Source organism: Prinia subflava, chromosome 11 (genome assembly GCF_021018805.1).
Source record: "Prinia subflava isolate CZ2003 ecotype Zambia chromosome 11, Cam_Psub_1.2, whole genome shotgun sequence".
NCBI lineage: Eukaryota > Metazoa > Chordata > Aves > Passeriformes > Cisticolidae > Prinia > Prinia subflava.
The window spans coordinates 18,964,526-18,978,573 of record NC_086257.1 but is presented as its reverse complement, the minus strand read 5'-3'; the positions used below and the strand labels follow the sequence as shown (position 1 = coordinate 18,978,573).

At 43.8% G+C, this 14,048-nt stretch overlaps 1 protein-coding gene across 1 annotated transcript in view; it reads right to left on the bottom strand.

Moving 5' to 3' along the window:
• Positions 1-24: 24 nt before the first annotated feature.
• The window catches only part of GNB4 (G protein subunit beta 4), a 30,093-nt gene continuing 16,069 nt past the window's right edge, over positions 25-14,048 (bottom strand). The window contains exons 3-10 of the mRNA XM_063408101.1: positions 10,382-10,420; positions 9,563-9,669; positions 8,647-8,710; positions 7,813-7,975; positions 7,589-7,655; positions 7,256-7,457; positions 5,901-6,117; positions 25-4,738 (exon numbers count right to left, since the gene is read on the bottom strand). Coding sequence (XP_063264171.1) covers positions 4,632-4,738; positions 5,901-6,117; positions 7,256-7,457; positions 7,589-7,655; positions 7,813-7,975; positions 8,647-8,710; positions 9,563-9,669; positions 10,382-10,420 — 966 coding nt within the window. The 3' untranslated portion in view covers positions 25-4,631. The remainder of the gene's footprint in view (positions 4,739-5,900; positions 6,118-7,255; positions 7,458-7,588; positions 7,656-7,812; positions 7,976-8,646; positions 8,711-9,562; positions 9,670-10,381; positions 10,421-14,048) is intronic.

The following is a 14,048-nucleotide window of genomic DNA, read 5'->3' as shown; positions in this document are numbered from 1 at the left end:
ACAACAGTGCCAGCTGAGCCAGGCTGGTTAAAAGCACTTGTTTATTGGTTACAATATCAACTCATGGCAACATCTTTCACTGAGCCACTGTACAAATACAAAGAAAAAGATCCATCGTGGGAAAAAAGCTATAAACAAAGTTCATAGCAAGTGATTTTTTTTGTCACAGGGAAGTATTTTTACAACAGCACAGGTAAAGAACAAATGGCACAAGTCCCTGGTTTTTTAATAGCTTAAATAAAAGCTTTAAGACTGTTTCTGAATACATACACAATCCAAAGGCAGTGCAGAATCACTTCATAATTGGTAACATTACCAAAGTTTTCCAAAGTAGTCAGCAACAAGTAAAAACAAAACAAGAAAAGCTGATGAGAGATGCTGGGAACGAAAGGCAAAGTAAAATTAAGCATGTTTAGAAGCACTTTGCTTTGGACTCCTTTGGATGTAATATGTACTACAAGTGTTCAGATGCTTTTATTAAAAAAAAAAAAAAAAAGTAAAACACAAAGAGAGCACCATTGTGTAAGTAAAACAAAGGCTTGAAATACCTAAGACTATTCCACCGAAGTCCATATTAGTTAAAACCTAAACATACTGTGTGGTATAAGAATGTCAGGCACATGTAATCTGTTATCAGTTATATCAATTAGTAACACTGTTCACACATTTACCATAACAACACTGCATTAACATTCTGCATGTATTTTACATAACCAGCAATTGGATAAAAGGCTCTGGTGCCTCTGAAGTGGAGGAGGAGTGTGACCAGCATGCATGCCAGAGTACTGGATACACAGTGCACCATCAACCCATGCTAAGTACTTGGACAGGAAATGCTATCTCAAACCAGCCATTCTGCTACACAACCATCGATACCAACTAGTCCAATTAGCCAAAACTCTCACCAACATCTTAAAGCACAGCACTAAACCTAGTGGAGGTGACAGTGTCCCCAGAGAGGACAGACTACAACTCTTGGAATGTTTTCACAATGTTTCCATTCCACCTTAAAGGAATTAATGGGAACTTCATGGTGGGAGGAGCGGTCACACAACTGAAGGAAGGAGTCAGCTACTTCCAGCCCATGTGTCACAGCCAGGAGCCTGGGCCCTGCTGCTGCAGCTCAGGAAAAGCCTCTAACGCACGTTCCCTGTGGAGTGCTGCAAACCCCGTCACTGCCACAGCCCTGCAGGCAGCACAGCCAGGACAGCAGCGCTGGGAGGGAAAAGGGCTGCACACAGAGGAACCAGGCCCCGTTACTGCAGAACAGGAGCAAACATCAGCACCGAGCCACAGCAGCTTTCTGTGGTTTCCAGAAGCTCAAATCGCTTTCTCCACCAATAATCAGCCATCCAAGGCTGCATGGGAACAAGCCCAGGCTGGGCACTTGCCTGAAGGGAGAACTCTCTACTGCAAAGGTAAATCACATTAGAAAATGCTGACAAACTCTGCCAGAATAAAATAAATCTTGTTACACCAAGCACATGGTTCTGCTCCTGAGCCGTAACAGATTGCCTTTAGAACTAGAGAGGCTGGGCCAGAGTTACTCTGCCACTGTCTGGCACAATGCTCTTGGTTACTCCAGTTCTGTCATGAAACAACTTACTGAAATTCAGCTGAGGATCTAGTCTGGCTGCCAGCTTTTAAAGCCAGTGAAGATGTGCCCTCTCATGCTGCAAGACCTGCTGCAAGTTTTCTGTCATGGTGCAGAGTCAGAAGTCACACAAGCCGCACACATGGACCCACATCAACTGCAGGCACTCACCAGTTTCTTTGAAATTCAAAGCTGGGATAAAACCTTTCAAGTAAAACCTATCAAGGGTCATTTTATTACCTTCCTTCTTTTAGGAGGAGTTTGAGCTTTCACTGCAAAAACCACCTCCACTTCAGCTGGGGCATCAACCTCCAGAGGTCCCTGGCAGCCGTTTGAAGAAGGGAATGCCACAGCCTGAGTCACTCTGTGGCACTGCACAGTACCTGTGGTACTGGAACCTGCAGGCTTGAAAAACAACCCACAGCCCGGGCAGCAATGGCACAGCAAACGTCACCTGGGCAGGATCTGTCACAGGCTCTGGAGACGCAGCAGGCGCCGACTCCCCCGCTGAGCTCAGGTTTCTCCCGGGTCTCGTGTGCTGGACCTGAGCCCCTCACACCCGGGCTGGGCGAGGAGCAGAGGCAGGCACAGCCCTCTGATGCTGCTGGACACCTCAGCAAGTAGCTGGCATTCCTTAGTAATTATTTGAAAAGCAGCTGAATCCAAGAGGCCACAGCCATCCAACAGTGACAGTGAAGTTATTTGCAGTAATACCTGTACAAGAGCCATCACCACTGTTACAGGCTACCTGAACTGGTAAGAAAAGTTATATACAGCTGTAAAATCGGTTTTGGAGTTTCACAAGTAGAAACCAGTTTTAATACCAGAATGTAAAAATGGCACCTGTCTCGGCAAAGGTGTTGACTAGGAAATTGGTTCAAAACACACTTCTATGGAAAAAAATACTTTTAGAAAAAAAATATTTTCTTAAAATTCCTTAGTAACAAATTTCCAGAATGATTCACTCAAGGCAGCTGTGAGTTAAAAAAAATAATCAAGTGCACCACTAAAAAATAAACTGAGTCTGCAAGATCCCAAAGAGCTGCTCACTTAAGAGAGTTACAAGAATTCCATAGTAGTTCTATAAATGCAGACAGATCACAAAGCAAAACACTCAGGAATTCCTGTGAGACAATACAGTGGGATTTTGGTCCTACACCACAGGCTGCTGTTAGGAAATGTTCCTTCTCCAGTATAAGAAGCGCCTTTTTCTTATTTTAAAAGTGAATTTACCGTGATTGACTGGTACATTTATTGGCACCTTCACCATTTCAGATATGGCGAGTTCACAGGCACAGTCTGGAAGTACTGAAATTTAGGATTAAAAAATGTCAGAAACTTGACAAAAGTCATCTCAGCCAGAAATCCCATTTGGATATACTGCAGGATTCTGGGCCCTTCTCTTTCCTACCTGACCCAGAGACACCCAGACTCCCCATCAGTTCCAATGAATGATGACAAACATCATCTTTCAACCCGGGGATTTAAAATCCACATTATCTTTAAAATAAGTCACTTAAGAGAAGCCAATAGACTTCATCTCCCACTCCAGAATAGCCACAGATGTTGAGATTCCCAGGGGACCATCCACTGTGAGTGCAGACCTGCCACCAGGCACCAAAAAGTTAAGCAACCTCCCTGGGCAGTTTCAAATGGGCATCAGTCACATGATTTTCCTGTCTCTGCACTGAACTCTATTTCTAACAACTGACATCAAAATCAGAATCAGGAAAGGAGCAGAAATGGCTGTTTACAGTGCTGGAGCTGCAGAACATCTGGCATCTCAAACCCCCCGGCACAGCCCTCAGTGACCACACAGAAGCAGCACATGTCCTCAGGGTTATCCCTGAGGCTTTCAGGGGTCACGCAGGTGCAGTTCAGTTACACAATTCCTTTGGTAATTCCCACTGCACACAACTGACAACGAGCACTTCTGGCTGTGCTGTGCTTTGGCAACCCCTGAATTTGGAGGGGAATTACAAGTAATTAACTGCACGGTTAAATCCTCTTTAGGAATTTAAGCAAAGTCTTCCTGAATTTCTCAGCTGGTGTGGAACAAGCAAGCTCTGCAGACACTGCTCTGGGCTCTGAGCAGCAGCCAAGTCACTGAGTGCACATCAGCTGGAGCTTGTGAGGAGCCAAACCCACACGTTTGGCCAGAGCTGAGCTGGCCACAGCACTTGGCCACTTGGCTTCTGTACCCATGGAATAACTATGCAAAAACCTGCAGGGAGGAAGCTAAAACGTCTGGATTTCTTTTATTTTCCAACTATTTCTGCTGTTGGTGCAAGTCAACCTGGCGTTAACTCCTTGGTGTTTGGAGGTCATGACTGCCAGTGGATGAACCAGGAACCACTGGCTTGAACGAAGAACCCCCTGATCAAAAATAGGCAAGCAGGTCAAGAAGTGAGTGAATAAGGCGGTAGGTATTAACTGGGAGTCTCCAGGGCCTTTAAAAAAAATTCAAATGCCTTCCATTATAAAAAACACATACATACCACTGGCTTAACTTTATCTACAGTAAATTCACAAAAACATTTAAAACAGCAATCTAGTTCACCCACTACAAAACTCAGAAGTGACATCTCGGGTTAAAAGCAAAGCTATAAATGTAGTTCCTTAAAAAATGCGAACATATTTCTTTACATACAGACAAATGTTACATGATTGGCTGCTATAATGTGTATATTCTGTTATGTACAAAAAAAAAGTACAGGATTAGCAGACTGAGCACAAGCAAAAACCCTTCAAGGACAATCTAACCAAACCACCAAAAACAAAAAGACTGGCTCTTAGTTTGTCGGTCACCATGATTATGTGTGCTGGCCCCTTTTAAAAAGTCAGTGATTTCTTCCCCCCTCCCCTATTTCTTCACTTGATTTTTTTTTCTAGTTTACAGAAAGCCTTTTTGTGTAATAATCAGTGAATAGAAAAACTTCACCTGCAAATACAAGGTAGAAATGTTATTTCACAGCTATAGGCTGCAGCATTGATCTCTCCAGATCTCAAATGGAGAATGTACATGTTTGGCTCCCAGTTAATTCCAGATTCTGAGAAAACTGTCCCAAGACCCTGTAGCTACAGCCATGCCGTCATCAGTAACACCTAGACAGCTGACACGGTTGTCATGGCCAGCCAGGACACCTGCAAAAGAAGAAGCAATGGAAGTTTAGTGTCTGCAAGATGTCAAGGACTTCAGTTGTTACTCTGCTCTCACAGATAAATTACATGTACTAAAAAAGATGCAAAGCAAGATCTTAATTCTCCTTTTTGTCTTTACTCTGAGGAACCACATAGACCAAAACAGCCTTATCAAAAAACCCAACAATAAGGTGTGTGAAAATATCTACACACAATACTGCCTCCATTTTTCTCTCTGCCCTTATGACTTCTCCTTCCTGTCCCATAGATGTCCTCCTCCCTCATCAGGCTCTCTGCTGGTTTTCCCCTGTTTTCTACTGTGCTGTCAGTTTCAGCCATCAAGCACTTCCAAAATCCAGTGTGATGCCTCCTGACCAAGCCCTGGATGCATTAACTACCTCGAGTTTCCCAAGTTCTGCAAACCCTAGGGATTACAAATCCCTCATATATTGTGACAAATGGAAGAGCAGCACTAGCCTGCCTCTCCTGCTTTGGTTCTGTTTTCTCTCTACCTCTTCTTGCCCATGTCTGCTCTCCCAAGGTTCCCCATCCAGGCCTGGTAGAACTAAGGAAAATAATTTATTTTGAGAATGTACAGCAGAACTGATGTTCAGAACTGAACCAGGCCCAAGCATTTAAGTTACTGTAAGAAGTGAGAAATAGCTGTGCTATAAACATGCTGTGTCTCGACAAAATTGACTGATTCAAGGACCAGAAGCTTCCACTTTCTTCCAACAACAGGAATGCAAAGCAAAAAGACTGCTGTAGCTACATCTGAATTACCGCCACTCCTGAGTGCACAAGTCAATGCAAAGGTGTAATTTTGCACTCCTTAATTCCATATGCTTCAGTGAAATACATTTTCTGTAGATGCAATTTTGGAGGGCATTCCTCAGCCTCCAGAGCTGGGATCTCCCAGCAGATCTTCCCACAGATCTGTGAAGCCCACCAACAGGCCTGTTCTCCTGACTCATTTACTGCTCCCACCACGGAGCTGGAACTGAAATGTGCTGTAACTTCTGGAAGACACAACCGAACGCAATAAAGGGAAAGAGAAAGCAGCGTTTTCCAAGAGAAAGCAGCATTGAAAGGAACCAAGCAGACTCCACAGCATCAGCAGTGCCCTGGCCCTGCACTGAGCCCAGACCAGCAGCCGTGTCCTCACCTGCCCTCTCCCCTTTGAGGGTGTCCCACACGTTGCAGTTGAAGTCGTCGTAGCCCGCCAGCAGCAGGCGGCCGCTCTTGGAGAAGGCGACGGAGGTGATGCCGCAGATGATGTTGTCGTGGGAGTACATCATGAGCTCCTGGTCCGCCCGCAGGTCGAACAGGCGGCACGTGGCGTCGTCCGAGCCCGTGGCGAAGGCGTGCCCGTTGGGGAAGAACTGCAACGGGCAAGACACGGCCTTGGCACCCAGGACACACCGGGCACTGCCAGGCCAACAACGGCACGGGACTGTTCTACCTCACAGGCAGAGTGTTTTACTCCAAAGAAATATCTGCATGTTGAAAATGCGCTTGCAGAGCTGTGCAAGGGGACACCTGTGTGACTGAAGTGCAGCCAGGCAGTTCCTGTGGGTGCTGTAACACCAGTCACAGGGGATGCCACTGTGAATGCCACTGACTCCTACAGAATGAAGCAAACCCCAGCCCTGCACACCCTGGCTGAAGTGAACACGGTGCTCCATCCTGAGCTGGTCAGCCACGTTGGTTCTGCCAGGACAGAAGACTGCAAAGGAGCAATTCAATTTCCTAAAACCTCTACTCCAAATCCAAGTTATTCTCTCCACAGCGATATTGATTGAAAGGGGAATGGAGAGAGCCCAGCACATCTCAGGGTCCAGTCTAAGTATAGGAACTGCATTTTTGTACTGGTCATGTGTTTGGTATTTTCTCAGCCTCAATTTTTCATGTTTATCAAAAACAGATGCAGTTTCAACTTAGATTTCTTTCTCTATTTACCAGAGCCTGAATCTTGCAGATCAGAACATACTGTTACTATGACAGAGGGGAAATACAATCCAGTTTCTAAATATTACCAAATTATTCCAGGGAATATTAAACATCAATACTGATTTTAATTGCCTTCCAGAATATTTCTCTGAAAGCTCTTTTTGTTCAACAGAAAAACTTTAGGATGAGGATGCTTGGCTGTGTTGCACCCTCTCAGTGTGCTGCATTTATCTACAATTTTCAGTTTTTAACACATTGCCATGCTTCAGAAAGTTTCCCTAGTCCATTCTTTACTTCTTAAAAATATGATGTCTCAGTTACTGAATAAAAACACAGGTGAAACTATTCCAGGAACAGCGCAGTGCATCACAGAAAGTGGCAATAATAATTCAGTTACAAAGTAGATTGTAAGTTATTACACAACCTTCTCCATTACCTACAATTTAACACTCCCTACCCAACTAATTGATTTTAAATCAAGGCAGCTCAGTAGACTCTAAGCTGCATTCATGCAAATGTAGCCTTTATCCTCCCCGTTCCTTCCCACGTGGAAGCAGGAGGAGCACTCACACACACGGCGTTGATGTCTGACACGTGCCCCGTGAAGGACTGCCGGCACATCCCGTCACGGATGTCCCACAGCTTGGAGGAGGCGTCGCAGGCGCCCGACACGAACGTCCTCATGTCCGGGCTCAGGGACAGGCTCATCACGTCCCCGCTGTGCCCCGTGAACGTGGTGGTCTGCTGGCCAGTCTCAATGTCCCACAAAGCACTGCAGGGGAAGTGAACACAGTGTCTGTCATTGTTTCACAGTGCAGCTTTTAATATAGATTAAGGCACTGGAGAGGAAAAAGAAAGGAAGAAGGGGGGGTGGGGGAAGGCCAATAGAGCTCAACAACTCACCAAGTGGTGTCTCCTGAGCTAGTGACAATTTGGTTGTCATCTAGGAAGCGACAACAGGACAAGTATCCTAAAACCAAAACAGTTGTGTGTAAGGTTCTGACGCAGGAGTAACGACTGAAGGTTAAATGCAAGAGCAGCATGCAGGTTGTGCCCCAGCCAGTCCATGAGCAGCACAAGCACTGCCCAGCCCTGGAGCAGTGACCCGAGGTGAAGCAGGAGCTGACCTGTGTGCCCCGGCAGCTCCCGGCTCACGCGCACGTTGCCCTCCCTGGTTTTCAGGTTGTAGATGGAGCAGATGTTGTCCAGGCCCCCGCAGGCCACGTAGTTGCCGGAGGGAGCGTAGGCACAGGTCATGACCCAGGAGGACCTCAGGGGGATGGCGTGCATCTGCAGAGACACAGCCAGGTCAGGGCACAGCACAGCGCCACTGCCTGGCTCTACAGCACATCACACCAACCTGTGTGCCCTGTGCACACCCACACCTCCCGTGTGACACGTTTACACATCTTCAGTGCCTTATTTCAAAGCAAAACTTAAACATTACAACATTTGTTTATTCCAGTTAAGATTTCTCTGTCCAACTTTTTACATCTTTAAACTATAGGTTGTAAGACAGGATGGTTGTCCCCATGGAGACTGCACAGTTTACAGAAGCACAACTCCACACTACCTAAGCCTTTCCCTAACAGCTGCTTTTCTTCCTTCTCCTTCCTCTGCCCTCAAACCCAAAGCACTCTCCTAAGTTCTGAGGTTGTGTATTTCTGTAATTCAAAACCAAATTAGTTTTAGAAGCAACACCCCACATGCAGAGAGCTACAGCTGCTGCACTAGAAAAGTAAGAGTGAAAATGTTACACATTACTGTGTAATTAATTAATTATTGCTTCAGTGACACAACCTACAACACATCACTCATGCTCACCTAGCCATGAAAGGAAACAAAAGAGAGTAACAGAGACTGCTTTTGATTTGTGACTTGCAACCATGGTAAAAAACACACAAGCCCATTCAAACATACAACTTATACATGAATTATTGATAAGGATTATAAATAACTACCTTATTTGTTGTATAACTATCCCAAATAATTAATTTTCCATCTTGAGAAGCACTGACTAGTAGCCTAAATATGAAAACAAAATAAAATATGTTAATATAAAACAAAGAAAAAATCTCAAAATAGACATATATCATGAATGATTATCAAGTGATTCAGATGTGTCATGATTTCTTTATTACCCTCTGTTTTTTCGTTTTTATTGGAGGGGAGCATTTGCTGGAAAAAATCTGCAAAGATGTAAATCTCTACATCACCTGACTGAGGAATTCCATGGGGACTCATGATCAAAAATTAACACAAGCAAGCAACTCGCTGAAAACACATTTTATGAACTCTCTCCACAACTGCTTTCATTATTCATATAACCACACAGTTACACAAAAGCAAATAAGGAATTTAGGCAAAAATAAATCTTGAGAACAGATTCTAGATGAATTCCTCCCTGGAGGACATGATACAGAGCAGACCACGAGGCAGTGTTTACACTTCACCATCAGCTGCTCTAAAGGCAGCAAAACACGACTCTAAGTTACTTTTCCCACTATGTACAAAAGGGGATTTTTTTCATGGAAATAAAAATTTGTCAGGAAAGTTTTTAAATCCCTACCATAGAAGTTACACAATTATTCAACATGTTGGAAAGTACAATATCCAACATTCCAAAAAACATGCCTCATCACATACTCTCTCTTGCTTAAACAGACTCAAAAACTTCAGTTAAAATTGAAAGAAGAAGAAGGCAAAATATCTATGGCAATAAGAGGCAAAGTCCCTCTTCTCTGAGCCCCCACCAGAGGCGGCCTGTGATCCCCTGCAGGGGCAGCAGCTCCACTCTAGGAGGCTGCCAGGAGCTGGCAGTGCCCGGAAGGTGCCAGGGGGACCTGCAGCCCCTCGGGCAGCTCCTCCTGCACCCACCTGGAGTCAGAGCCCCAGTGCATGGCGTAGATCTTGGCTAAGTGACCTCGCAGCGTGCGCCGGGTGCGCATCTGGATCCGACCCACCGAGTCCAGACTTGTTGTGATCTAAAAATAAACAAAACAAACCCCTGAGATACTGGGGACTATTTTTAATGCACAAGATAACAAAAATACATTGGAACTTTGATAGAATATTATCTATCTTGGCACACAACAAAAACCATTTAAAAAAATAGGATACTGGTGTACACCCAGCAACACCGACACAAACAGATTTTACACAAGACAGACATAACACACTTCACAATGGCTACAATGAAACTTCAGGAAACTCTTTTAAAATACTTCTACTAAGTTAGACTATTTCAGATTATAAAATCTGAAAGTTTTCTATTTAAACCAATGAAAGAAAATGCTCCAGTATTTACCGTGCTGTTACTTTGTAAAGCATGGCAGAACTTTACATGCAAAATAATTCTGTTTCCAAAAAACTGCTAAAAATATTTATTTAAGTCTTTCTAAATATATTTAACACAATAAACATACTCTACTTTAAAAGGTAAAGTGGAAGCAGGATTCATTATGATGGTGGGGGCATTTTGACTGGTTGGGTTCTTTTGCTGTTTTGTTTATTTGGGGTTTTTTTTGGTGGGGCTTTGTTTAGTTTAAAATAACCGTATAAATATACAGTGTATTTCCAAAGGCTTCTTTCACTTTATTCTTTCATTTAATGAACAGCAACACTCTAGAGTCAAAATCTGATATTTTTATTTTTGTATCTCTCCAGTAACAGCCTACACAAAGAACAGGAACATACCTGAGCGAGAGTTGTGTCACTACAGGCTTTCCTGGCATCCTGAAACAAAAAATAGAACAAGCTGAATTAGAAAGGCAACACTGAGCATCAGCTGAGAGGGTCTAAAGGAAAAATAACTCTTGAGCTACATTTCAACACACTCAAAGCCACACACCACCAACAACTGACATGCCAATATTCCTTCTGTCACCCTAACTGGTTTTATTGTTCAAGGAATCTAAAAAGCGATGGCACACAAGGAGGGGTAGTGGAGGAAGAGGGACTTAAGAAGGGCTATGGGCCAGCAGCCTTTGAATCTCCCTTTCTACAGACTATGGGATTCAAAGGCTTTTGGAGCCATCCTGAAGTCCCAGTGCCTACCCTTTTCCCTGTACTCCTTCCCTGGGGTGGATGTGCTTGCTCAGGGTGTGCTGAGCACAAGGGAAGAACTGATCCACCTGGAAAAGCAACCACATATTACAGGATTAGCAAGCTCTGTGCCACACGAGGCTCTTGCACAAATTAATCCCCTTGCTGGCTGGGAGGAGCAGGGTGCAATCAGCAGGCAGGATCCAGGAGCAGGACAGACAGCAGGATTACCAAAGCTTAGGGATGATGTACCTGACACAACTTGAAGGGAAAAAAATGGCCCAGTGACACCCTCACCCATCTCATGGAATGGGAGGTGCTCAGAGATCTCCACACAGAAAAACTCCATGGTTTTTTTCCTTATCTCAGACTCTGGACACAGGACTTGTTTCCTGCATATATGATTCAACCTGACCTAGAAAACAGACTTGACTTTCGTTTGCGTAATTCAGAGTCCCCGACTGAACCTGTGACACAGGTGAGCTCCACTGAGCCTCCCTGCAACACTGATTGTGCCAGAGCTGGCTTCAGTCCCAGCTGTGGCTGCACCACTCTCCTGCAGCTCAGGGCCTGTCCCCAGAACACAGGAACAGGCACAGGGCCAGCACCTCCTTCTGAGAAAAGGGTTTAAACCAGCTTGAAGTTAGACAGGAACCGTGCAGCACAAGCTGAAGTTAAAACCATCAACAGCCACACTGAAGGAGCAGCCACAGAACCCTCCCAACTCCTGGCAATTTCTCCAGCTTGTGCAACCACTGAAGCAGCCACCCAAAAACAATGGTGGCCTCTTCACTTTGTGTGTCCCTCCAAAGCTCAGTCTGTGCAGGAATGGCAACCTCTCCTCTGAGGGCAGGAACAGAAACATCAGCTCGCACACTGTGGAACTGCTCAACACGTTCTGGCCGGGATCTTCACTTTTTTTCCAGCTTTTGCTTGAGAGTTACTTGACATTGCAACTTTAACATTTCTTAAGTGCATGTTTATTTTGACCACCCTTTATAGCTCTCCTCCCAAAAAGCAAGCCTGAGAGTGGATTAAGTCATCTCAACTTATTTTTATAATGTCTGAACTGTAGAAATACTTATAAAATGTTGACGTCTGGAATCAGGAGGGGTTTAAAATACCAGAGCAGTAAATCCCTTAGCACTCAGGACTTATTTCATCCACAGAAAGAAGGACACTGGATTTTAAATGACTGCTTGTTTGGTTTTCCTGAAATAGTTGAAAATGTTCAACATAAAATGAATTCTGAATGAAACAAAGCATTTTTTTCTCTTTAAGAGCAAGCTATTAGCAACTCCTATATTTGAGGCTGTCTAATACTTGCCATACAATTGGAAACATTGCAGGAAAAGGAGAGTCTTAACAGGATACTTTAATTCTTACCTTGAAAGTGTATTTCTACATATGCATCATCATAACACAATCATTAGTGTCAAAACATAAAAAGCTCCTCTATGTAATTGCAGATTTTCCTCAGTTCATGCAGTAGACAGTGTAAAATTTGTGAGAAAAAATCTAACTGCTAGATCAGTGTGCAGCCCCCAGACTTTCCTAGCACACACTTCAGATTGCACTTTTTCCCCAAACTACATGTATTTTTTTATATATAGTGTGTTATTTGTCCAAAATGTCTGGTTCAAATGACACTGTGCCAAGTAAGCAACACTTCTAAAAATCATCATCCTCAATTTCAGTTCTCACCGTGAGGACACACGTATCACATGGGAACTTCACTACAGACAGAACTAAGAATTAACTTTAACCATCAAATCTGACAATTTATTGTTCAGTGTTCCAACTTCATGCACTAAAAGTTCCTGCAGTCCCAGGTTGTACATTGTCTGCAGGGGGAGACACAGGTGCCCACATCCCCTGGATACTGCAAAAGTAAAATCAAAAGTCATGAAACATTTCTCAAACATTGCAGACTGAAGTCCATTGCGGAATCAACAGCTCATCACTGCAGTTTCCACACCTTAGGACACTGTTAGGTGCAATCTTATCTGGACCTCACTTCTAGACACAAAGCTGATTTTCTGTGATTATATTGTTCAAGGAAATATCAGACAAAACCCAAGACCTGTCAACAACTAAGACAGCAAAATGCTAGCTACACATAAAACATCAAAAACTGTTAGTGACCTCATCTCTTTTTAGGAGTGCATCAAAAATCATTCCTGAAAATAACCAGCCTGGTAGATATTCTTGACACTTAAAATCCCATACTTTTCAGATCCTGTATCTATCCTCTTACCCATTCCAAACAAGAAGTGTGCAATGATTTAATAAGCAAGACAAGTAGCCATCTGTGAATATGAAACTGAATTATTCGGTCAGAAAGTTTCATGAACATTAAGTCATCAGGAGCATTTTTAATTGCCTATTAATCTGAAGTTAGAATTAAGCACAAGGTATCCAAGCCTGCCCTCAGCTGCCAAGAAGCAATCACCAATTGCCACTGCTGAGCCCAGGGACTCCAAAGGCAACATATCCATGGTTACTCATCTGACAGATCCAGGTACAAGTTTGGGTGGCAGAGTTACAAAGGAAATGTTAAATTGATCTAAAGCAAATTTAGATTGATCTAAAATGGAGGCATTACTCAAGTGCCAATCAGATTTTTATGCTCTAAAATTTAAAAAACAAGCCAACGTTGCTGCAGCACAGTCTAAGCCCTCCAACTTGCCTGGTAGCTCTTTATTCCCACAATTTTGCATGAAACCAGACTCACTTATTACCAAGACTGAACAAAAGTTGAACTGGCTCCCCTCAACATAACATAATGACAAAGTCTTTACACAGCATGCAGAGGAAGAACTGAAAAATTATCTACCCCTTTTAGCAGTGTAATTCTGTAATAAAGCTTAAATTGGAAAAAAAATAGTATTTTAATTTAAAAATTATTTGTATTCTCTACAGAGCTGGTGGGAGGGGCACCCAGTGCTGCAGCACTGACTGGTGCCCACCCTGTGTTTCCACAGAGCTCCCCTGGGATGGCAGGGAATGAGCAGCACCAGCCCTGGCACAGGCAGGGTGCTCAGGCTGGCACCACCCAGCAGCCTCACACCTCGCAGCAGACACCACAGAGCAACTGCTGCCAGCAGATGCCACCCTAAAAAAAGCCTCTGAGCAGGCAACTTATTCCAGGAAACCTGGACTCTTCACTGATAGGAGTGTTAGCAAATAAGCCATTCCCATATAAATCAGATTTACGAATGCTTCATGCTTTGAGAATTTTGATGAAAAACAAACAGACTTTGAAGATCCTTATTATAATTTACTGAAAACTGCATCACTGACAGACAAATGCACGTTG